At 44.7% G+C, this 25,247-nt stretch overlaps 1 protein-coding gene across 1 annotated transcript in view; it reads left to right on the plus strand.

The window, feature by feature from the left end:
- The window catches only part of ptch2 (patched 2), a 143,424-nt gene that overhangs the window by 30,779 nt on the left and 87,398 nt on the right, over positions 1–25,247 (plus strand). Inside the window, exons 3-5 of the mRNA XM_038794089.1 lie at positions 20,517–20,706; positions 21,772–21,841; positions 24,753–24,844. Of these exons, the coding sequence (XP_038650017.1) occupies positions 20,517–20,706; positions 21,772–21,841; positions 24,753–24,844 (352 nt within the window). The remainder of the gene's footprint in view (positions 1–20,516; positions 20,707–21,771; positions 21,842–24,752; positions 24,845–25,247) is intronic.

Genomic DNA, 25,247 nt, shown 5'->3' on the forward strand with positions numbered 1-25,247 from the left:
TGATTACATCTGATCATTTTGCTTGTGATTGCTCTTTTGGCAATCCCACAAATTCATTATTTCCTCTAAAATAAACACTGTTCACTCAATCGATATTGTGCTTCATCGAGACATTGGCGGCAACTTTGACTTTGGACAGCATGGAATGAACCACCTCTCTCCCGCTTTTAGTATTCATGCCAGTACAAATGAATAGCATAACCCCCTAAGAAATTGAATTTCTGGGTCTAATTCTGCTTTCGTTAGGAACACTAAAAACATTGTTTAAATTGACTGATTTACAGAGGGCGCAGTGGTTAGCACTGCTGCTTCACGTTACTGAGAACCCCGGTTCGATCCTGGCCCCGGGTCACTGTCCGTGTGGAGTTTGCACATTCTCCCCGTTTCTGCGTGGGTCTCACCCCCACAATCCAAAGATGTGCAGGGCAAGTCGATTGGCCACGCTAAATTGCCCCTTAATTGGAAGAAAAATTAATTGGGTACTTTAAATGTATTTTTAAAAATTGACCGATTTACACAATTTGTATTTTAAGTACACAGTTTGGGGGGTGAAATTGTTAAGGACAAAGGTTTATATTTTGTGAGATTGCTAATAAGCAAATGATAGAGCATAGAACATACAGTGCAGAAGGAGGCCATTCGGCCCATCGAGTCTGCACCGATCCACTTAAGCCCTCACTTTCACCCTATCCCTGTAACCTAATAACCCCTCCTAAACGTTTTTGGTCACTAAGGGCAATTTATCATGGCCTATCCACCTAACCTGCACATCTTTGGACTGTGGGAGGAAACCGGAGCACCCGGAGGAAACCCACGCAGACACAGGGAGAACGTGCAGACTCCGCACAGACATTGACCCAGCAGGGAATCGGACCTGGGACCCTGGCGCTGTGAAGCCACAGTGCTAATCACTTGTGCTACCGTGCTGCCCACTATAAGTGACATAGTGGCAGATGGTGAATAATTAAAAACAGGTAGTTGAAAAACAGTTTGTAGTTGTAGTTGGAACTCCTTTTAAGTGTTTCACCTGGTTTGAGATTTTCTAAGCAAGTTTCAATGGGAGCAGTTTGATGCAATACAATGTTATGTCCGCATTAGAATGGACTGTGTTTGGTCTAGGATAGCGTTATGCTGTGCTATGGGATACTGGGACACAGCTTCATGCCAATAATTCCCTGTCTCCAAATTATTGATCTGATTTCTATTCTCAGTTAGAATTTACAGGGGGGAAAATGATAGCAAACTGCTTGAAACGTTTCTACAGGGAGGGAAACAAGGTTGAACCATCTCCTGCTCTTTGCAAATCTGAGGCATAAAAGTTTCCAACATACTGCAGCACAGCATTCTAAGAGTCCGAGGAGCAGGTTTATTGCCTTTTACATCTTTAATGGTGAGGCATAAAGTACATGGTTAAATGATAAGGACAGAGACTGGAATAAGAGTCAGCTGTATGCTTTCCTATATAATCCTTTACAAATATAACAGACACTTAGCTCTGTGATTAAACTCTTGTATCCTCTCTCACTTACATTGACAGATGTCTGCTCTGAAGCAGTTACTGACAGTTCTAATTGGTTTGTGGAAAGGATTGGAATAGATTATGTGTGGTTGTCAGCAATTGTCTGAAACACATGAAAAGATTGATTCTTTACAATCGGTGCTTTGGTACTTTTGTTGTTCATTTCGGAGAAATTTGCAGGTGCTTCCCCTTCAGGGTATTTGAGATTGAATTGTACTGAGGGACTAAATGGTCCGCCGAGAGATAGGTGTGCCCTTGTGCCCACAAGTCCAAGATATCTAGCTGTGGATTGTATGATGTGTAGAACAACCAGATTGTACATCACACTCCAATCAGTGCCTCAACTTGGTTTAGAAATCCCATTCACTATCATTAGTATAGAATTTCCAATTCCTTCAAAATCGTTTTTTCTTCTTTTTTTATAAATTTAAAGTACCCAATTCATTTTTTCCAATTAAGGGGCAATTTAGCGTGGCCAATACACCTACCTTGCACATCTTTGGGTTGTGGGGGCAAACACGGGGAGAATGTGCAAACTCCACATGGACAGTGACCCAGAGCCGGGATCAAACCTGGGACCTCGGCGCCATGAGGCAGCAGGGCTAACCCACTGCGCCACCGTGCTGCCCATTCCTTCAAAATCCTAATGCAAATCATGGTTATTAACTGTCTGTACTGAATATGAATTCCACAATCAAATTACACCTCAGTAGCATATTGGAAGTCTAATCAATGTTACAAGAAGTAACACTTCTGTTAAGTGTTTTTATTGTTTTTATTCAAACAAATTGCTGAATGAAAGCTTCAAATGAGCTAAGATACAAGGATCTGCCAATTGCCTATTTTTATCCAGAGTTTGTAGAAATCCCGATCCAAGTGTGACATTTCTTGGCACAAAACAGTTCTATAATTATTAGGATTCAGCAGCAACTGTTTATTTTCTATGGTCAGAGTGAAGGAAAGGTAGCGTCGGGGGAAGGGAGTGAGACCGAGTTGACAAAAAATTAAAATTTCCATCGATTGCAATGTCATATCACTGCAGATCAGCAAGCAATGTGGAAAGGTTGTTGTCTGTGGCATAGTACACGAAAGGGCTGGAAACTGTACAGAACCCCTCAGGCTGTTAGGCTGACAAGGAATGGACATTGTAAATATCAAGAGCATGTTAAAGGTATTGAGACAGCTAAGAGGGGAACATGCTGTATGGAGAAAAGTAGAATTTTATTGCACTTTCTGTCATTTTCATGTCAAGATATTTTGTAATGCATTTTAAGAATAAGGTATATTTCGGGGGGGGGGGGGGGGGAACAAGTTCCAAAAATTAATTTTGGGGTGTTTATTGGAGAGAGCGCATCTAATTATGGGAACCAGCCAGACCGATCAAAGACAGAAAATACCAGGAGCAGGCAACACCAGGAAAAAATGTGAGGCTGATTGCAATGCCACTTATATTAATAGAGCTGTGATTATTTATGCATTTTAACGAAGCCATACATTTATAGGGCTTAACATTTTATTTGGTAAAATTAGTGACTGCGGTATCAGAAAATTCCCATGGAAGTACAAATCGGAAGAGATGCAAAACAGGCTCTCACTTCACTATCACACACAGTCAGAATTATCGACCAATAAATTAAATTTGGATGAGTCCTGTAGAATTTGCTCATTCATAATCCAGCCAGATAGGTTGATTATCAACCTGCATTTCCTTACAACACAAGCCAATGAGAGGTAGTGAGAGCTGGAGAGATTCCTGGTCAGCCATGCGATGGAAGGAAAGTTGGAGCCTTGACCATCATTATCCATAGCTCTGGGCTATTGCATGCATGTAAAAGTGCACTCTGCCCCAGCAACTTCAGACTCCCTGAGTGATCTGTAACACACCACCAGCATAGTATATACTATACGTTTCTTTTTTTAAAAATTTAGAATACCCAATTCTTTTTTTCCCAATTAAGGGGCAATTTACCTTGCACATCTTTGGGTTGTGGGGGTGAGGCCCAAGCAGACACGGGGAGAATGTGCAAACTCCACACAGACAGTGACCTGGGGCCGGGATCGATCCCGGGTCTTTGGCGCCGTGAGGCAGCAGTGCTAACCACTGTGCCACTGTGCTGTCCTTTACTATAAATTTCTAGAAGTATCTGATGGCAGGAAGCAGACCCTGATCTAATAAACTGGGAGTGGAGTGCTTGAGAATTTGCCTCTGCATCTCTGCATTTTGAAACAGTGCAATGCCAGTTCAAGTCTGTAGACTGAGCTGATGAAGGGACATTTAGGATCCTGTCTCATGTTCCCAAACATCTCAGCTGTAAAGCTTTTTTTGTTTATTTATGTTTTTGATATTGCATTTATACATAAAACTGGGACCATAGATGGTGCTTTCCTCTACTAGAAGAATGCGTGCGTAAATTGTACTGTAGTTTTATATGTTATATGAAGTATAAATTCTGTAAAATGGCTGGTGTGAGAACAGGTTAATGGTTTACCTATGCAGCACACAGGAAATTGTTTCCATTATTTGTGACCTTTGAGCAGCTATGCTCAGATGCTTAGTGATTGTTGAGGTTTAACACTGGCCAGTTTGAGTAATCTTTTAAAGGGACGGAGTCACTTTGTCAGGGAGTTGTTCTGGGAGGTTCAATTAATTGAACACCTTTCCACACCAGAGTTGGTGACAAGTGCAGAGCCTACAATATACTTCAATGCTAACTTTCTCAGTGCAGTTTTTGAATTGTTGTCTTTCCTTTGAAGTAGCTTTCCTTAGGTGAATTAGGTTCTGGCGGTATCATTGCGGTCAGTAGAGAGGATGCAGCACAGATTTACCAGGATGTTGCATGGTATGAACTCTGAAGAAAGGCTTTAAACACGACTTGCTGCTTTCTTTAGAACAAAGGAAATTACACTGTGATTTGATAAGGTTGTTTAAAATTATGAAGGAAGGAGATGGAGTAGATAGAAACACTAGCTGGCTTCAGTAATGTAAGGGTCTAGAATGAGGAGACATGGATACGAGGTTAAATGAAAGTGATTTAGGACAAAAAGTAAGAAGAATCGTTCTATGTAGAAAGTTTTGAGGCCATAGTATGGACTAGCATAGTTAATGATTTGACTGATACCCTGACAACATTTAAGAAAAGGTTAGATAGGTGGCGGAAAGAAAGGAGGATAAAGGGACATGGGAACAGACCAGGTACATGGGCTACATGCTGCTCAAGCGAAACCAAATGTTGGGTCCAAATAACCTATATTCATGTTATTATTTCAACATATTTCGGTATCCGAAACAACTGGGAATGCGATAATGCTGTCAATAAACTTGCTGCATTCACCACTGTTTTTTAAAGCACCATCTGTGTATGGAGGAATAATGTGAAGTACATCCTGATGTACATTTCTGATTATGTCTGTCAGTAACTGACTGGCTTTTGCGCCATTTGGTAATCAACTATTAGGAACCACATTTACCAGAATTGCAAAATCAAATTTCAAAACCAATATTTTGTTGAATGTGAAATAGTTCCTCAAAATAAAACACCGTTCTGTCTGGTCATACACCAGTCTGAGATCGGAGATGAATTACACTTCTGGGGCTGTAGCATATCCTGATTGACACACTTTACAAGCAGTCTTATCTCTTCCTTCACACATCTGGTTGTAAATTTAAGAGGAATTCAGGTTTATTAAGGATGGTGGTGGGGGTGGGAATGGATGCTGGTGTGAGTAATCCTAGGCCCACTTTACACTTAGCTAGTGGAGGTGCTGTCCTACAGACCTCCAGGAGAGACCAGAAGAGATGCACTGAAACTAATCCTTTAAAAAGGTTAAAGCAATTCTTAAGACCTGAGCTGAATCTCGGTGAAGAGGTGGCGTAGCGGTATTGTCACTGGACTCGTAATCCAGAGACCCAGGGCAAGATCTGGGGACCCACGTTCAAATCCCACCATAGCAGATGGTGAAATTTGAATTGAATAAAAACCTAGAACTAAAAAGTCTAACGATGATCATTGAAACCATTGAACCAATCTGGTTCCTTAATATCCTTTAGGGAACAAAATCTGCCATCCGTACCTGGTCTGACCTACATGTGACTCCAGATTCGCAGCAATGTGGTTGTCTCTCAAATGCCCTCTGAAATGGAGGGCAGTTAAGAACGGGCAATAATTGCTGGCTCAGCCAGCGTTGCTCAAGCCCTGTAAAATTATTTATTTTTTCAATTTACAAATTTGACCATAGTAATATGTATATGGCATATAAGCACTAGCAAAGATTAGTTGCCATTCGTTATATATTGGACACTTTATACGACATTTTATAATGAAGCTATTGAAAAATCTTGATGTAAGGATAGGAGTAGGCACTCAGCTCCTCAGTCATTCAGTTTGGGTGTGGCCTTTCTGCACCTCAACTCAATTTACCTTTCATACAACTACCTGACAAAAACCTTAATCGTTTTGGACAGCTCAGGCCCAACCAGCATTAACTCTGTGTTTCTAGCTTACCTGGAAAACACCAAATGATGGGTTTGAAGAATAAAATTGCAGTATCACCACTTGGAACCAGTACAAATAAACCAGATGTGTGGCAACTTTGTAAAATAATTACCAGCTATTAGGCGGTCCAATGGCACATCAGATTTCGTGCACCATTGTGTCCTGAGCTACTGATTGATAAGGTGCCAGATCGCACATGTCAATTAGCTGACTGTGGGGAAGGTGCAGAGTGGAGACTAAGTGCTTACCCACAGGAAGGAATGGAAAACTTGGCAGAGCAAAGTTCCCAGGTTTTCTCTTGCTGCTCGCTGAACTGGAATGATAGTGCTGCTTGCCTATTTAATCAACTTCAGTATAACCCATGAGGGTTGGTTACTGAACAAGGAGGTGGGGAGTTGAATGGAAATGATCAAAATTAATGAATCATAGGTAACTATTATTGTAAACAGTAATAATAAGGGGGATGAATCAAAATTCCAACGTTAAAGCCAGAGCTTGATATTGAATAAAGAGCAACATCATAACCAGCTGTTTGAAGAGCTTAACCTCAAGGCTCGAATACAGCTGTAGGTAAAGTGCCGGCTTCACTAATCCCAGTGAAATTGTCAGAAGAGGATATTTGGTACTGTATTGCCAAAATTGACACCATTGACTTAAAAATAAGTAACAAGGAAACAGCAAGTCGAGGAGCCCAAATCTGTTTAAAGTATCTGACAGGACTGTGTTGAAAAGGAAAAGGAAAGGAGTTATTAGTAGCCAATTTTTCTCTCCTGTGTACAGAGGAGGTACGGTGATGTAAAACATTAAGATAAATAGCTGACAGGAAGACAGAAGGCAGTTATTGCTTTCAGGGGTTTTGCTAGCATCTTAAATGTCATCACCGCAGCACTTTAGATAATATTGTTATTCACTGCTTGCAGAGTGAGATTGAAACTTAAAATAGGTCTTTATTTCTAAGATAGGCAAGAGTGACCAGTTATTTTAGTAATGGCAGAACCTTTGAGAATTGACTCGTACATAAATCTCCTCCAGCCATTTTCTATTCTGTTCACTTGTATACCATATATTTTTATTGACGCCTGCTTGCTTCTCTATGTCAGCTACTGTGTTTTTGGTGATGCTGGACATAAGAATAGGCATTGCATGGTGTTACCAAACATTGCAATATTTCCTGGTGAGAATGCAGAGGTAGAGCTGGGCTGAGGGGAATCAGGAAATGTGGGCTGTCCCTAGCACCTTCTGGCATGTGCGAGGAGGGAAGCAGTCTGGAAAGAGTCTGTCTCTGATAACACTGAGTCTGCAATGTTTGAAGAATTGAAGGTGAGAAATTAATGTATTTAAAATCATGAAACATTTTTTGAAAAAAAGTTACTTTTGATCTGGAGGCATTTGGTGTTGCAATAGTAATAGCAGTATTTTTATGTTGACAGTTTCAGGTGCAGAGGTAGAGTCCACACATGGTCCTTTGGATCATTTGAGATTGACACCCCTGGTGTAGACCAATCCAGGTGTTAAAAATGAAAGGGGTAGGGCAGCACGGTGGCGCAGTGGTTAGGACTGCTGCTTCAAGGCGCCGAGGACCCGGGATCGATCCCGGCCCTGGGCCACTGTCTGTGTGGAGTTTGCACATTCTCCCAGTGTCTGTGTGGGTCTCACGCCCACAACCCAAAAAGATGTAAAGTATAGGTGAATTGGAGGATCAGTTCTAAGGGAGCGTCGCACTGTCGGTGGGTCTAGTGCTGAAGAAGCGCTGCACTGTCGGATGGTCAGTGCTGAGGGAGCGCGACAGTGTCCGAGGCTAGGGGCTTTTCACAGTAACTTCATTGCAGTGTTAATGTAAGCCTACTTGTGACAATAATAAAGATTATTATTATTAATAATAAATTGCCCTTTAAATTGATGGGCACAGCGACCCCCGCCCCCCTCAACACCAGCTCGCCTAGTAAAAGCTGCTGGGCTACCCACATGATATGAGTGTCCGCCTGCCATAGGAAAAATAGCGGAGGGGCAAGAGTTGAGGCAGTTAGGTGGCCATTAATTGGCCCAAGGGTGGGAGCGGGAAGGGCTGCCGATGATCCCTCCCCATCATAAATTGGGTGATGGGTTGGGGGTGGAGGGAAGGTTATACGCTGCTTTTTACAACAGTGTCTCCCCACCACCTTCAAACACACATAGAATTCAGCCCAAGGACACAAACAAGATTAAAACCACCCACGTGCATTGCCCAGAGTAATTTTGGGATTGAAAGCTTTGGACCTCGGATAACAAATATAAACCCACTCTTAGCGGAACCCCTCAATTATACTGCTACTTTGAATTTTCCTCAGGTATCCATTATCATATACATAAACCATCTCATTCCCTTTAGTAGATTGCAACCTTTTTAACCATTCCCAGACACCCATTATTCTATATATAAGCCATTCAAACATCTCAATTAGTCTTCAGCCTTGTAATCACCTCCAAGCATCCATTATTCTCTACATAATTTATAGCAATTATAACCTTCAAGCAGCAATAATATTCCGATCTCCCTGGTCCTTTCTGTTATTTGATAGACCTCTGGATTCTCTCCGCAGTGTTACAGATCTCATATTATATGATAACAGTCACCCTCTTTGGAATCTATTGAAAGCACAAGGAATTCACTGTCTTTTGTCGATGATTAACAATCTGGTGTCTATTTTCATATATTTGGGGAGATTCCTCAGTTTTTGCTAATTTTCTTGTGCCTTTTCTTGCCTTGCTGTTTGCCATTACTTTATTTTTTTCCAAGGCTAGGTTGGGGCTGGGGAGTTCTTCCTATCACATTTCATAGTTCATTGTTAAGCAATGCCTAGAGAAGTGGATACATGTTGGTATGTTTTGTGCCAGGGAGTTAAATTTGATATAAAATGGGTGAAAGAAATTTGTTTTTGAAGTGTTTCATGGTGGAACTTTGACAGACCGCACTATGAATTGATAGGTCAAGGGTTTGTACCCATCGTTCCCCCAGTTTTAACTAAAGATGGCATGGAAAGACACATTGGAGTCCAGGGATTTTCTCCACAGAAGAAGATGAATGGTCACCCCCCTGGGATTATACTCCTGCACCATCCATTCTATGGAATGGAGCAACATCGTGGGGGTCTGAGGCCACGGACTGAATTTTGCCTATGGGGGCGGGAAACAAATCTGTTTCTGCATCCTGAATCTCCCCCCCGCTCTCCCCCCCCCCCCCGGTGTGTGGGGGTGGGTGGGGAGGAGTTTATCTGTCCAAGTTTCTGGGGAGGTGTTGTAAGCAGGCACGATAGCGGCATTTAAGGGACGTCTACACAAATAGTATTAATAGGGTGGGAATGGAAGAATACGGACTCCATAAATGCATACGGTTTTAGTTCAGGCAGGTACCATGGTCAGCGCAGGATTGGAGGGCCGAAAGGCCTGTTCCTGTGCTCTTTTGTTCTTTGTTGTGTCACAAGGAGCATCTTCCGAATTAATATGGAAATAGGTCTGGCGGCCAATTAGGGATCACGAGGGCAACAATGGAGGTTAGAAACCAGCACCCTGGCCCAGCTGACACCAGGGGCGGGATTCTCTCAGCCGGGGCCGGGCCGGAGAATCCCCGCGACTGGCGCCGGCGTGGTTGGCGCGGCGCTGGTCGGGGGCCGCTCTACGCGGCTGGCCCTCTGATTCTCGGCCCTGGATGGGCCGAGCGGCCATCGTAAAAAAGCCTAGTCCCGCCGGCGCCATCCACACCTGCTCTCAGCCGGCGGGAACTCAGCGTGGAAGGGTCGGGGTGGAGCCTGTGGGGGGTGGAGGGGAGGGGGGGGGGGGGGTCCGACCCCGAGGCGGGCCTCCGATATGGCCTGGCCCGTGATCGGAGCCCACCGATCGGAGGGCCGGCCTCTCTGGCTGGCGGCCTCCTTTCCTCCGCACCAGCCCCTGTAGTCATGCTTCGTGTTGCGTCGGGGCCGGCACGTTGAAGGAAGCCACTGTGCATGCGCGTTGGCGGCGGTGCCACTGCGCATGCGCGGATCCCGCAGCGCCCATTTGACACTGGGATCAGCAGCTGGAGCGGCGTGAACTGCTCCAGTACCGTGCTGACCCACTGTAGGGGCCAGAATTGTTGATCCTGAGGCCGTGTTTACGCCGTCGAGAAACGCGACGGCGTTTCCGACGGTGTCAATACTTAGCCTCAGGATCACAGAATCCCGCCTCAGTACTTTTATTGGTTCCTCACTCCCTCCCTAGTTTCTGCTCCCACTCCTGACAATATCTAAAAAATCAGCCCTAATTCTCTAGCATGTTCAATATATCACTAGGTGAGGCCTTCTGTTTTGTGGTGTAGTATTTCCTGTAGACAAAGAGGAGAAACCAGACTTGTCTTAATGGCATCATAAACCATGTATTGGAAAATAGCATGTGACTGCAGAAGCAATGCCATTATAAGCTTCTCATCACTCTGTTGATTTTTAAACTGGATACTGTCTAGCATTCGCTCTGACATGATGGGCTGTCAGCAAATTTTTAAGTTTGAGTATTCTGGGTGGCCCAACTAGATGAACAGGGGATAGCAAATAACAGTAATTTTGTTCAACAATCCAGTAATTAAAGGGACAGTCTCCATTTTGTTTGCCTACACAGACAGCAGATTTCAAAGTTACTAAAAAAGATTAGTTTATAAAGGCTTTCCTGGCACATAATTCTTTCAAAGCGTGGTTTTGATAACTCTTCCAACTAGCCTTTTGGCTAATTTAAACAAAAAGAAAGTAATTAAAGACAAAGTTTTATTTTACACGACTTTGGCAAAGTGGTGTGTAATTTCTTGCAGTACGAAATTCTAAATAGTGGCATGGCAGTGCAATGTGTATGGGGCCCAAAAGACATTGGGCGGGATTCTCCGGCCGTGCCCACCTAGCGACCGGAAGTTCCCACCCGGGGTCAATGGACCTTTACATGGTCCGCGTCCCGCCCGTGGCGATCTTGCGGAAAAATCCAGCCCATTGCCACAGAACTCATGCTGTGACTTCCCAATTTTGGCCTTAATCTTTGAAGATGTGGGGTACATTTTCTGTGGCAGGAGGATTTGACGTGGTATCAGTTGGAGGTCATGCACTTTAAAGCTCGAAGAAGGTTTTGTTTAAGATGGGAATGTGTCACATCCCAGCTCTACCAAGCTATGGTTGGTGTATGTTAGCCTGATAATAGCGGAAACTCCTCTTTCCAAGTTGAATCTTTTAAAATTAATTCTTGGGATGTGGGTGTTGCTGGCTAGACCAGGATTTATTGCTCATCCCTAGTTGCCCTTGAGAAGGTGGTGACGAGTTGCCTTCTTGAACTGTTGCAGTCCATGTGGTCCAGGTATACTAGCAGTACTGTTAGGGAGGGATTTTGACCCAGTGACAGTTAAGTAATGGTGAGTGGCTTGGAGAGGAAATTGCAGGTTGTGGTGTTCCCATGTGTCTGCAACTCCTTGTCCTTCTCGGTGGTCGAGGTCAGAATTTGGAGGTCTTTATAGAAATTCCTTTTGTCAAACAGAAGCTGATGGGCTCATCCTTTGTTAACAAGTTGCATTTCTGTAGTGCCACTAATACAGAAAAAGTAGTCATGGGGGCTAACCACCTTAAAAGGAGTCCTGGTGAAGAAATACAGTTAACGGGGTCTGTTGTTAACTTTCCCTCTTCAAACTTTTAACCTGCCAGTTGATATCTTTGATAATTATGGAGCAACTTAGTCCAAAAACTTTGTTTTATCCTTGTTAAAGTGGTAATAGTAGTTTGAAATTGTCTCAGGACCTCATCAAACGAGGTTGTGTCTCCTTTGATGTGGTGCTTTTTCAGATGATTATTTTCCGTCTTGCCTTGCCGTGTTTGGTCTGGTTAATCAACTTTTGGAATTTAAGGATTCCTTCCATTTCCAGTTGCAAGCGTACATGCAATTAATTTTAGATCACATTGCCAAAATTTAAAATGAAAGAGGCTTCTCTCTCTCTGTTTCTCATTGTGAGCTATTTTGATCAAAAACGATACACAATGTACCCATTATTTCCAGCATTTCTAATAAAACTAAATTGAGCTTAAATTTACATGTAAGTCATTTTAAACAGCACACTCGAGGCTCCAGTAAAATAGTATGCGCTTCATTGAAGGTCTGACTTATTATTGTGGCCTTCATTCATTTCCGTACCAACTTGAGAAATTGAAGCTATATTTGATGTGCATTTGTCCAACTGTAAGGTATTTTAGATTTTACCTTCACCTTTCCAATGCATGCCTTCCACAGCTGAAAGGGTGGTTCTCACATCTGTGTCCCTCTGTATTTGGCCGCATCGTGTTGTACAACCACTGTGTCTGAATTTGACATTCCCTCCAATTTTCCCTCGATTCCTCCTCAGTGTCACTCTATGACAGGAGTCAATGGCTCCCCTGTGAGGAAATTGGAAGTACAGACTTTGGCCCTGAAAATGACTCAGAACTGGGCTGGCCTTTTCAAAATAAAACTGAATAAAACATTACTTGTCCAAATTTAAAGTTATTTTTTGCCCTTCTTCAGTGCCACAGGTTTTCAAGGCAGGTCCAATTGCAGTGACTAGGGACCCAATTGATTTAGTTCATAGTGTAGAGTGATACTTTTGTCTAAGTTATAAACTTTTTTAGTTGTTTTGGCAGTCAAAGCAAATATACTCAATACAGTACATTTCAAACAATAGCAGAAACACAAACTATATTGTTGTAGAACTTACCTGTTCAGTATTTTAATACATCTATCTATGTGCAAGATTTCATATCATTCAGGTTAATGTATAAAGAAAACTTATTAAAACTTTACATTTTCAGGCTGGATTGTACTTTTGGGAACGGACTGGAAGTGTTTGGGGGAGGGGGGTCCCAGTTAATTGGGGCAAGGTGGCATGCTCATCATCTTTCTCCAGTTATGCCACCTTTCCAGCAGCAGGGCAGGTGGCAGACAACCCACCCACACAGAATCCGACTGAACCACTTAATTGGGCAACTAGGGGCCTCTTCCCACTGCCCCTGGTATCTTGCCAACGGCGAGGGGTTACTCTGCCACAAGGGAGATCAGTAGGTAAATCCTGGCAGTCACCCATGGGCCCATGAGGTGCAAACCGTCCTACTCTTGTAGTCTTTGGCTCATGGAGGGGCCAGGCTCCCAGCGGCAGTGGCTGCCTCCTATGGTTACCTACCACCTTCCCTTACCAACAACAACCATTTCCCTTGCCAGGGCTTGCCTGACTGGGCTCTGCATCTCCATCAATGCACCCTCCTCCTCCACATGCAGCCCCAACACTGCCACCGATCCTGATGGTGTAGCTGAACAGCTGGCCCTCTGATTGGCTGTCAGAGTTTGAGAACAGATCACTGTTCTTAATGAGGATAAAGCTCTAGGTCCTATTGACAGCAAAAATCAAGTGACCCCCTCGCGTTTGAGCTCACCACCACTCGACTCCAGCCCTATTCTCTTCTGTAGAAATGTTTTTTATTTAATCATTCATGGGATTCAGGTATTGCTGGCCAGGCCAGTATTTATTACCCATCACCAATTGATCTTGAGATGGTGGCGCTGAGCTGTCTTCGTGAACTACTGCAGTCCATGTGTTAGACAGAGCTGTTGGGAAGAGATATCGGGCGCGATTCTCCGCCCCCACGACGGCTCGGAGAATAGCGGGAGGGCCTTCCCGACATTTTTCCCGACCTCACGCTATTCTCCCCCCCCCCCCCCCCCCCCCCCCACAGCCGCCCCACAACACGAATCGCTGCTCGCCATTTTTTACGGCGAGCAGTGATTCTCCCCTAGCCGATGGGCCGATTTCCCAGGCCTTTACGGCTGTTTTCACGAACTCCAACACACCTGCTCTCACAGTTCGTGAAAACGGCCGCAAAGTGCCGTTCTGGAGAACCATGCCACCGAGGGTGGTATGGGCCCGCGATCGGTGGGCACCGATTGCGGGCAGCGGGTCCGAACCCCGCGCACTCTTTGTTCCTCCGCCGCCCTGCTGGATCAGTCCGCGGGGCGGCTGAGGGGCATAACGGCCCGCGCATGCGTGGCTGATGTCATCGTTTGCGTCAGCCGCCGTTAACCTTGGCGCGCGGGCTTAGCGAAGATCGCTAAGACTGCGATGCCGAGGTTCACGGGGCCCCGCTGCTAGCCCCGACCGGGGAGCAGAATCGGGTCCCGGGAGGGGGCGCGGAGGCTGCCGTGAAACATGGCCAGTTTCACAGCAGCCTTCACGACTCTCCGCATTTGCGGAGAATCGCGCCCATCGTTCTAGTTCAGGGTGATGTGTGGCTTGGAGGGGAACTTTCAGGTGGTGGTGTTCTCATATTTCTGCTCCCCTTGTCATTCTCGGATGTGGGTTTGGAAGTTGCTGTCAAAGGAGCCCTGGTGAGTTGCTGCAGTGCATTGTACAGAATACTGAGAGGCCTAGATAGAGAGAAGTGGAGAGGATGTTTCCACTAGTAGGAGAAACTAGAACCTGAGGGCAGAGCCTCAGACTGAAGGGACAATCCTTTAGACAGAGATGAGGAGGAATTTCTTCAGCCAGAGAGTGGTGAATCTGTGGAACTCAGCCACAGAAGGCTGTGGAGGCCAAGTCATTGAGTGTCTTTAATACAGAGTTAGGTAGGTTCTTGATTAATAAGGGGGTCAAGGGTTATGGGGGGAAGACAGGAGAATGGGGTGAGAAACATATCAGCCATGATTGGAAGGCAGAGCAGACCTGATGGGCCGAATATCCTAATTCTGCCCCTGTGTCTTATGGTCTTATCTTATAGATGGCACACTGCTTCTATTGTGTGTCAGTGGTGAAGGCAATGAATGTTTAAGATGGTTGGTGGGGTACCAAACAAGCTGGTTGCTTTGTCCTGGATAGTGTCAAGCGTCTTGAGTGTTCTTGGAGTTGTACTCATCCAGGCAATTCCATTCACATTCTTGTCTTGTGCCTTATAGATGGTGGACAGGCTTCGGGGAGTCATGTAGGTGAGTTAATTGCCCCATAATTACCAGCTTCTGAACTGCTCTTGTAGGCACAGTATTTCTGTGGCTGGTCCAGTTCAGCTTCTGGCCAATAGTAAACTCCAGGATGTTAGTAATAGGGGATTCAATGATGGTAGTGCTTTTGAATGATACTGAATCAGCTGGATCCCTAGCTCGATGGCTTTGGTAGAGTGTGGGATAGGCTGAGACATGAGGTTACAGATTGTGGTTGAAAACAATTCTGCTGCTGGTGGTCCATAGCACCTCATAGATGAGCAGTTGAGTTATATCTGATCAAAGTCTATCCTATTTAGCAAGTGATAGTGCCACACAAGATGATGGAGGGTATCCTCAATGTGAAGACAAAACTTTGTCACCAAAAGGATTGTGATATGGTCACGCCTACCAATATTGTCATGGACAGATGCATCTGAGACAGGCAAATTTGTGAGGATGAAGTAAAGCATGTTTTTCCCTCTTGTTGGTTCCCCCACCACCTGTCGCACACACAATCTAGCAGTTATGTCCTTTAGGGCTCAGCCAGCTCGGTTGCTGGTGGTGATACCGAGCCACTCTTGGTGATGCCCATTGAATTGCCCCATCCAGAGTACATTCTGTGCACTTGCCATCCCCAGTGCTTCTTCCAATTGCTGTTCAACATGGAGGAATACTGATTCATCAGCTGTGGGGATAACAATAGCTCTTAATCAGCAGGAGGATAACAGTGTGCATTTGATGTAAAGGAGATCTTTCCACGAACATCTCCTCTATTTGTATGTTATGCAATATGTATTAAGAGACGACAAGGCCTCTTTAATGAAAGGAAACATTAGCATAATATCACTGATCTTCCACTCCACGTGGGAAGTCCTGCAGGAAGGGATTGTTGTACACCAGAGACAAAGCTACAAAACTATTGCATTAATTCTCCAACCTGTTCTCCCTTTAAACATTGGATAACATAGATGCATAGAAGATAGGAGCAGGAGGAGGCCTTTTGGCCCTTTGAGGCTGCTCCACAATTTATCACAATCTTGGCTGATCATCCAACTCAATAGCCTAATCCTGCTTTTTCCCCATAACCTTTGATCACATTCGCCCCGAGTGCTAAATCTAGACGCCTCTTGAATATTTTCAAATGTTTTAGCATCAACTACTTCCTGTGATAATGAATTCCACAGGCTCACCACTCTTTGTGTGAAGAAATGTCTCCTCATCTCTGTCCGAAATGGTTTCCCCTGAATCCTCAGACTGTGCACTGTTGTTCTCTCTGGATGTTCCTCTAATTATGATACCTTCAAACACATACTTAAAAACAAATGGCAGTGACACTTCTATTTCTGCAGAATAACTGAGTGCTGATTTACAAATTCAAGGTTTTATTTAGCATGTGGTATAGATGTTCATTGAGTAGGCCCTGCCATCACCAACCCCTGTTAATCTGCCAATCAAAAACTCTAAGCAGACAGAGGTGTTTGGTTAGCCACGGCAAGCGGGGGGCGCGGGTTCTCAGCATCTGTCAGGATATGAAAAATAATGCTTTATAATACTCCCTGTTTGTGGTCTTGCCCTATGATGCTGGTTTACCTCACACTGGCCGTCTGCCAGCCCTTCAATTTGGACTGCATAGCAGACGAAAGCATGTAGGAAATGGAGCCACACTGCGGGGAAATGGGAGCTGGGGTAGTTATTGGGGGGAGAATCAAAGTGAGAGACTTGCACCATGCAAGCCAGGAAATGTTTTATGCACTCCAGGCCAAGAGAGGCTGTACTATCTCAGTGTTGATTTTTATGAGTGAAAAGACAGCCCGTTACTGTAATCAAGACTTGGGCTGTTACTCTTTTAAAGACACGGTCCTTTGTTTTCTCTGATACTTCTTTTACCATCTTGAGTTCAAGGATGTAGCACGAAATGTGAACAGTGAACAATATTATCTCGGAAGCGCCGAGGACCCGGGTTCGGTCTGGGCCCCCGAATAACTGTCCATGTGGAGTTTGCACCTTCTCCCCGTGTCTGCGTGGGTCTCACCCCTATAACCCCAAAAGATGTGCAGGGTAGGTGAATTGGCCACGCTAAAGTGACTCTTAATTGGGAAAAAAAATAATTGACTACTCTAAATTTATTTTTAAAAACAATATTACCTCAGGGCTGAAAGAGAATTTGCAGTTCCTGATGTAGGATCGAACAGTGTGGGAAAATTGCAGGAAAAATATTTTATTTCTTGTGGGTAACAGACTTGTGTGATGGAATATCTTTTCTCATTTCACGATCTATTTTCTGTTTCATTTTACTTTAGTTGATCTGGTGGGAGGGAAGACCAATTGTCCTGGAACTGCATTACAGTATGAATGATTATTATGCATGTTTTTAGAATACCCTCTGGAGGATGATGGATAATATACCATTGTTCACATTTGAATTGTAAGAAATTCAGGCACTGTTCAGGTCAATTTGCCAGTCCACGTGAGAGAACTTCTTTACCATCACGACCGACAGTTTTGCAGTTTAATTTTCTTTAAAGTGTTTTAACTGTTCTGAGGGTACAAATATTTTAAAAAGACAGACTAGAATATTTTCTGTGAATGGTTTAAACAGTTAGCTGCTCCTGAATATGGTGTCCTCTTCCGCTCTGGATCACTTGGAGGTGCTCCAGAGTCATTCCATTCTTTAGATATCCATGTATTTCCTGCTTGGGGCTGGGCTTTTGACCATGGGTGAGAGCAAGCAGCAGTTCTGTAAATGGTAGCTATTTAATCTGAAGGAACCCTGATTTAAAGAAGGGGAGGCAGTGTGAACTTTGCACTTAAAAAGTTGAGGAATGTTGAGACTGGGGTGTAGAATATTTTTCTCCCAGTGTCACCTGTTACAATCCCAGTTGCTGCTATAACTGGACGGCAAGATTCCAGAAAGGAACACTGGCTCAAAAGATCATGGCGGGATTTTCTGTTGGCCGACGCCGGAATTGAGAAACACGATTGGACGGAGAATCAGGTTTGACGACGAAATCGTGGCGGGCGCCAGTTTCACGCCAAATCGCAATTCTCCGGAGCCTCGACAGCGGCGTCAATGCATTCCAAAACGCACGTACAATAAACACTGTTGGCATATCATTAGCGGGCATGACCTGGTATTCTCCGGGGCTTCCACCATGCACCGCCTCCACTGGGGCGAATGCGCACGCCACTGACTGCCCACTGTGAACTTCGAGCCACAGGTCGTATGGGTGTCGTCCCAGGGCACCCTGTGGATGCCCTCTGGCCCCGACGCGATGTGCGTGCTCCAGCATAACTAGTACCATTTTGTTGGCTGAGCTGAGTGTGTGTGGGGATTATAATGTGTACATGCGGTTGAAGCTTGTCAGCCAGTTGAGTGCACCTCCAAATGATCTAGCGAGGAAGAGGACGTCCTATATAGGAGCAGCTAACTGTTTAATAGAAAACTGACTGTTTCATAGAAAATATTCTAGTCTGTCTTTTTAAAATATTTCTACCCTCAGTACAGTTAAAACACTTTAAAGAAAATTAAACTGCAGAACAGTCAGTAGTGATAATAAAGAGGTTCTCTCACGTGGACTGGCAAATTGACCTGAACAGTGCCTGAATTTCATACAATTTAAATGTGAACAATGGTATATTATCCATCGTCCTCCAGAGGATATTCCATAAACATGCATAATAATCATTCAATGGCCTGCAATTTAGCCATGCAGCTGCACACGCTGGTGACTGCCCACTGTGAACTTAGGGCCACAGGTCATTTGGGGAGAATGTAAGGTGTATACGTGGCTGTAGGTTGTCAGCCTCTTGAGTGTCAATCCCTGACCCAGCGAATCCCGCACCGTTTCCCATTGGAATGGATTGTGTTCTACGTGGTGCCGGTGCTAGCCCCTCCATGGTCGCTGAATCTGTCCAGGTTTTCCGCCAGTTTTACTGTCGTGGATGTCGACAAATCCTGCTCCGGCATCAACGCTTAATCTCAGGAACGGAGAATCCCGCCGCCTAACTTTTACTTATTTTTTTATAAAACGTGGCGGAACAGAGCCACAAGACCGCTAATTAGTTTTAACAACAAGAAAAAAACATTTGCTCAACATGAAAAAATTGGATTATAATACAATACTCCTTTACTTTGCATTTAGCTGAACAATTACACACAGACTTTAAGATTTATACAGGTTATAAAGTATATTTTAGGCTACAATGACCTCGCTATCACAAAGTCCCTTTAAGCACACAGATTTGCTGTCGTCAAATTCACACACTCTGATCTGAACCCAAGTTAGTGTCCGTGGAATTCTCCTCAGAATCCCCCACCCCCCCCCCCCCCCCCCCCCAGATGATTATCACACGAGAGTTTTCAAACTCCACTCCCAAAAATACACTTTAAAATGTTCTCTCATAATGTCATTTTCCCGTAGCCGTTTGCATTCTGAAATCCAGTCCAGGTTTTACAAATGACTCTTAACCAAACCTTGTGCTCCACTTTTACCAGTCAATTGGACTAAGATTGCATTAGAAACACAAAAGATGAGGGGCGCGATTCTCCCATATGGGGAGAAATCGTAAGGCTGGCGTCAAATCCGGGCGGGTTTGACGCCAGCCCCCCCTTCCCGACCGGGAACCGATTCTGGTCCCCGGTCGGGGCTAGCATCCCGACGCCGTAAACTCCGGCATCGCGGGCTTAACGAATTTCGTTAAGCCCGCTTGCCAGAGTTAGCGCCGGCTGACACGTCATATGACGTCAGCCGCGCAAGCGCGGATTGGAAGACTCCAACCCGCGCATGCGCGGATGACGTCATCGCACATTTGCGCAAAACCCGCGCATGCGCGGGCCGGGATGCCCCTCAGCCGCCCCGCGAATGGATACTGCGGGGCGGCGGAAGGACAAAGAGTGCGCGGGCATCGGGCCCGCTGCCCGTGATCGGTGCCCACCGATCGCGGGCCCAGGGCACCCTTGGCACGGCCGTGGTACTGCCATGCCAATCGGTGCCATGGTTTTAAAAATCGACAGTTTACGGCCGTTTTTACGAACGGCCAGACGAGGTGTGTTTGCCGTTCGTAAAAACAGCTGTAAAGGGCTGGGAACTCGGCCCATCCATCAGCTGAGAATCGCTGCCGGCCGTAAAAAAACGGCGGCAGCGATTCGTATCGGGAGTCGGGCGTGGGGGGGGGGGGGGGGGGGTAGAATAGCGGGAGGGCGTCGGAACAGCGTGGCCGTAAAACTTTACGAGCCACGCTATTCTCTGCACCGTCGGGAGTGCGGAGAATCGCGCCCGAGTTTCATTCTGTCACTCTAATCTGAATTTTATCCTGCCTCCCAAACGTGAAAGGACAATTTTCAATCTTGTGCATTACCCTAACCCTAGCAAGCACTTCTTAAGCGAGAGTTGGTAATTGTTGACATGACTGGTGCTGGAGTAAATGAATATTTTGTTAAAGAAGTTTCTGAGATTTATTGTTACAGTAATTACATGTTAATCATTATTAATAATATTGTCTTCATTGTTTCTTTGTGCTTTTTTGTGCAGTGGGAAGCAGAGTGAGTCGAGAGTTAATGTACACACGGGAAAAACTGGGTGAGGAGACGATCTTCACTACACAGATGTTAATTCAAACCTCAAAGAAAGAAGGCGAAAATATCCTAACTCAGGAGGCATTACTTCAGCACCTGGCAGCCGCGCTGGCAGCCAGCAAAGTACAGGTCTCGCTATATGGAAAGTAAGGAAATTACTCCCATCACGTTTTGATATGAAGGGTGGGTTTCAGGTGGTCGGAGAATGCAGGGAAACTGCGGAACACACTTCCAATGAAAGGTCATTGATCTGAAAAGTTAATTGACTCTCTCTCTGCAGATGCTGCCAGACCTGCTCTGTATTTCCAACATTTTCTGCTTTTATTGTGGAATGCACTAGGTAATCTAGGTTTTAGGTATGAGATATTTTAACTCATTTCAAATGTCGCCAATGCACTTCCCACCTGTTCTGGGAAGGAAGAGGGTGTACAGCGGCTTGCAGTAGGTGCCAATCAAGTGGTCAAGCGCTTTCCCATCATCTTCCAGATATATGAGAGGTGAGGGCATGCCTCCTCTTGGCCCCTCAGAGAAAATGTTTTCACTAATTGGATATCCTCTTCATCCTTCCCAACAGTTGCAGGTCATTTTCCACAGGACATTACAGGACCCCAATTAGAATTTTGGCATGAGGTTTGAGCCGGAGTCCAATAGGCTTCTAATCCATCACCAAACCCAACAGTGTTAAAATTGGAGAATGGCAAGGTTGGAGCAGGAAATAGAGCTGGTCCGTACATTCCCACCTGGCAAGGAGACTTCTAATGAGCACCCCCCTTTCCTATGTTTTCTTTTGACGAGGCTGTCAATCTGATAGTTCCCATTTACGTGGCCCCTGAAGTTGAAAATTCCACACATCATCCTCGGGACAACAAGATGGCCGGTGGCCTAGTCTCAGGCTTTTGGTCTCCACTTAGTTAATTTTATAGGACAGGGTTGAGGTTCTTCCCTCCCAGACATTCTTTTTTGCCTTCACTCAATATCCGATGGCACAAGTGTAAACTTGCTCTGCTTATTTTCAATTTTTGGTGGGAAAAGAATGATCCTTAAACAATGGCAACTACAGACTATTTAATTTAAGTTCCTAGCAACACATATGTTCAGACATCCACGGTTGTAAATAAATGTATATGTGCTGGCACTCAGTAATTAGCATTGCTGACTCCGTCAGTGTACTGCTGCTTAACCAGCTCATTGCCCTTTCACCTTTCTTTCAGGTCCTGGGATTTAAACAAAATCTGTTACAAATCTGGAGTGCCTATCATTGAGAATGGAATGATTGAACGAGTGAGTATGATGGAAATTATAATTTACTATTTTAAGGGTGTCCGTTTGCTCTCTGGAACCTTTTGTTTTTATTCACAAATTGGCGGTTACAAAAGCAAGTGATATCAGTGCTGGGGAACCATCCTTTATCCACTGAATTTCAGCATTACAGTCCTGATGTACAATGGGTTTTCGTCTGCGTGTCTTGAGCCCAGCGGTGGACTTACCGTGAAACAAACTGTGAGGTGGAACACATGCTCCAAAATGCAAGACAAATCTGACAAATGAATTGGCACCTGCCGGTGAAAAGTCAAAATCACCGTTGTCTGTTGCAAGGGAGAGGATGGTCTAAATCAGGGACTACTTTCCTTTGCAAAAATAAACAGCATGTGGGTTGAGAATAGTCTAAGATATCTGCGTTAGAGTTCCAAGAGGTTTCCAGGTGTGTGTTTGTGAGCACGTCTGGGTCATATCCTGCAGCACGTGGTCCAGGGGTGGGGGAGGGGGAGCGAGTTCACAGGGTGTGAATGGACACGAGCGCCCTAGATATTGGGCGTTCGCTAAGGTCGAGCGGGAAATGGTCGCCATCCACTCCTCTCAGTTTCACAACAACATTTTGTCATACTCGGTCCTGTTACCCACATGCTGAACCAATTGGGAACGGCATTTAGTCTCAAAACAATATTAGTAAAGCCCATAAATCTCGACTATATACCGAGAGCACTTTGTTAAAGGTCCTGTGCCCTTTCCTCATACCTTATGGCCAGCAATATCGTTGTCTTGAAGTGCAAATTTTCATCTATATTATTTATTATGTGGTAGGGCAAAAGGACTGATTTAATATGGTGAAAGAAGTGGAGGGGAATGCAGACTTTTAAAAACAAATGCTCCCATGTGGAGATGCTGACATAATATGACACTATGCTCTGTGTACAATGGAACTTGCATGTTGCTGTCAGGGTTTCAAAGCCAGCTAGTATGATCGAGGCGTAGAGGCAGAAGGCTGTTGACAGGCTGCCCTGATTTATGGCTAGCTAATGGTTTTGTAGTTCACCGTGGTCTCTGCCAACATTGCCTCTATATGCTCCAGCGGAAGAGGGTATTTGGCACACACTATCATTAATTATCTCCTCTGCTTCTGCTCATCCTCCTCCTCAGACCCTCGGTGCCACAGACACACACCCACACACAGACAGCCACAAATTATTAAATATCAATCCGCCTCTGACCACAATGGCTATTGTAGTTTATGAGAATCGGTAATCCTCTTGTTAGAATCACAAAATTAGTACTTCACCATGCCTTTTCATATGCCAAGTCACCAGAGATCATCAAGGCCAGATCTGACATACAGCCATATAGTCTATGGCAAAATTCAAGCCATATATAAAACGATGTTAAGTGGCGATGTCTCTCAGTATTCCTTCTCTTCCATGTCTAGTACCGTACCGGACGTGGAAGAAATATTTTCAAAGTTTTTCACTATTGGAAGCAAAGTGTTGGGTCTGTGCAAGAACAGGTTGCAGTGTGCAAAGATACAGATCTTGTCACCTAACTAAAAAGAGAAGCTCATTTAGGCCAGAGTAAGGGTCTAGAAGTTGAAGAGCAGAAATTGTTGGTTATAAGCAGGTGACTAAACTCAGTGGCGGATTATATTAAAGACTGTGCTCAAGAGCCTTCTGGGAACTTGAAAGGCTCTCCCTTGTGGCCCAAGGGATGTATCATCAGATTCCGAGAATTCCAGCCTGTGGGTCTCTACATTCTGCAAGCGAGTGCAGAGTGACTGCCTCCTGCTTTCCCAGTAAAAGAAGATAGTGACAGTAGAAGAAATCATTAAAAAATAAAGACAGGCATTCTGCCCTTTTCTGTCAGTAAAGGAATTTCACCCAGCACACTGATAAATGTCTTATTTGCCAATCGTCTTGCAATGATACTGAAGAGTGTAGTTGGCTTTATTCACATTCTTCTGGCTAACTGCGTGTTCCAAGTGGGCATAAAGGGGCAGCTGTCTGGTGGCCAATGAGCAATGAGTGCACACAGGGTGAGGGTGGATGGGGGAGAGGAGTGTTATTCGTTCTGTGTCTGAGAGGGTCGAAGTGGCACGTCCAGGGCAGCAGAGACGTGGACCTTCCTCGTGGGACCTGGAGGAGCTCTGCAGCTCTTTTCTGGTCCTACGGTGATCAGTTTAAAATTTACCTTTCCGGGCTTTTGCTCCTCCTGTCACAAATGATGCTGTTGAAATGCAAGCTCCCCAAATGGCTATGGGCAATGCACCACGTTGTGTGTCAGTGGAGTCAGGAGATAACCAATACAGCCAAGTGTTCAGTCTCTGCCACCACCGATACCACAATCAGCTTTAGTGCATCTGGAGGAAGGTGGGGAAAATCAGCCCGGGATGATCGTTATATGTTGGTCTGCTGCTGAGTTTCAAGTCCATGGGCGAGGTTAGGATCGGGTTCACCTGTGATAGATCTTCTGATTAAATAGCCCATTGGCATTTCACAGTTCAGGACCACACATGAACAATGATTATTTTGAGTGAGATACTGAAGGATTACTTACCATTACATTGGAAAGGTATCTCTTTGTATTAATCATCTTAGACAAACTTGAGTTGGCCAGGTTAAACCTTCCGCCAAACCTCAGTCATCAGCTACTGAGATTGGATTTAGCACTGTGATAGCACGATGACACCATCACCTTAAACCAAATCTACCAATGTACATACCACTAGCACTATGGGCAGTATAATGTCCTTCCCCTCCCCCAGTCACTATACATACTTTGCCTCAACAATATACCCAAATGAATGGAGATCAGCAATCAAAATAAGTCTAAATTAATTGTTTTCTCCTAATGTTTCTTTTTCTATTGCTTTGCTTATGGTGAAAATGCAGAATATTTGCTCATTTACTTTCCCTCTGCTGTCTAGATGATTGAGAAGCTTTTTCCCTGTGTTATTCTAACTCCCCTGGACTGTTTCTGGGATGGTGCCAGGCTTCAAGGAGGTTCTGCTTACCTACCGTAAGTACAACTGCGTTAATTACTATGTTTTGGGGTTTTAGGGATCGATACTCCAAAAGTGACACACTGGACATTTCTCCCAAGTTTTGGGTCTGAATTAAAGTGGTGAGTGGCTGAACAATGGCCTGCATTCTTCCTCTGCGATGTGGTTACTTGTCAGGCGGAGCAGAGAGACCCATGGGAATTCTTTGTCAACAGACGGTAACTGAAGTTATTCTCATGCTAATCTGAGCCTTATTGCTGCAAGTTGCCCAACAAATAAAATGTACACATTATTCATGCCACGGGCCCTATTTGAAAAATGCCCCTGAGAAGAAAAAGGCCCTCTTTCGATTAAAATCAGCTCACTTGACAGCATTCCATTCTTGAAAGATTTTTCACAGTTTTTTTTTGTTATTTACTC

The sequence above is a fragment of the Scyliorhinus canicula genome, chromosome 4 (genome assembly GCF_902713615.1).
Source record: "Scyliorhinus canicula chromosome 4, sScyCan1.1, whole genome shotgun sequence".
Classification (NCBI taxonomy): domain Eukaryota; kingdom Metazoa; phylum Chordata; class Chondrichthyes; order Carcharhiniformes; family Scyliorhinidae; genus Scyliorhinus; species Scyliorhinus canicula.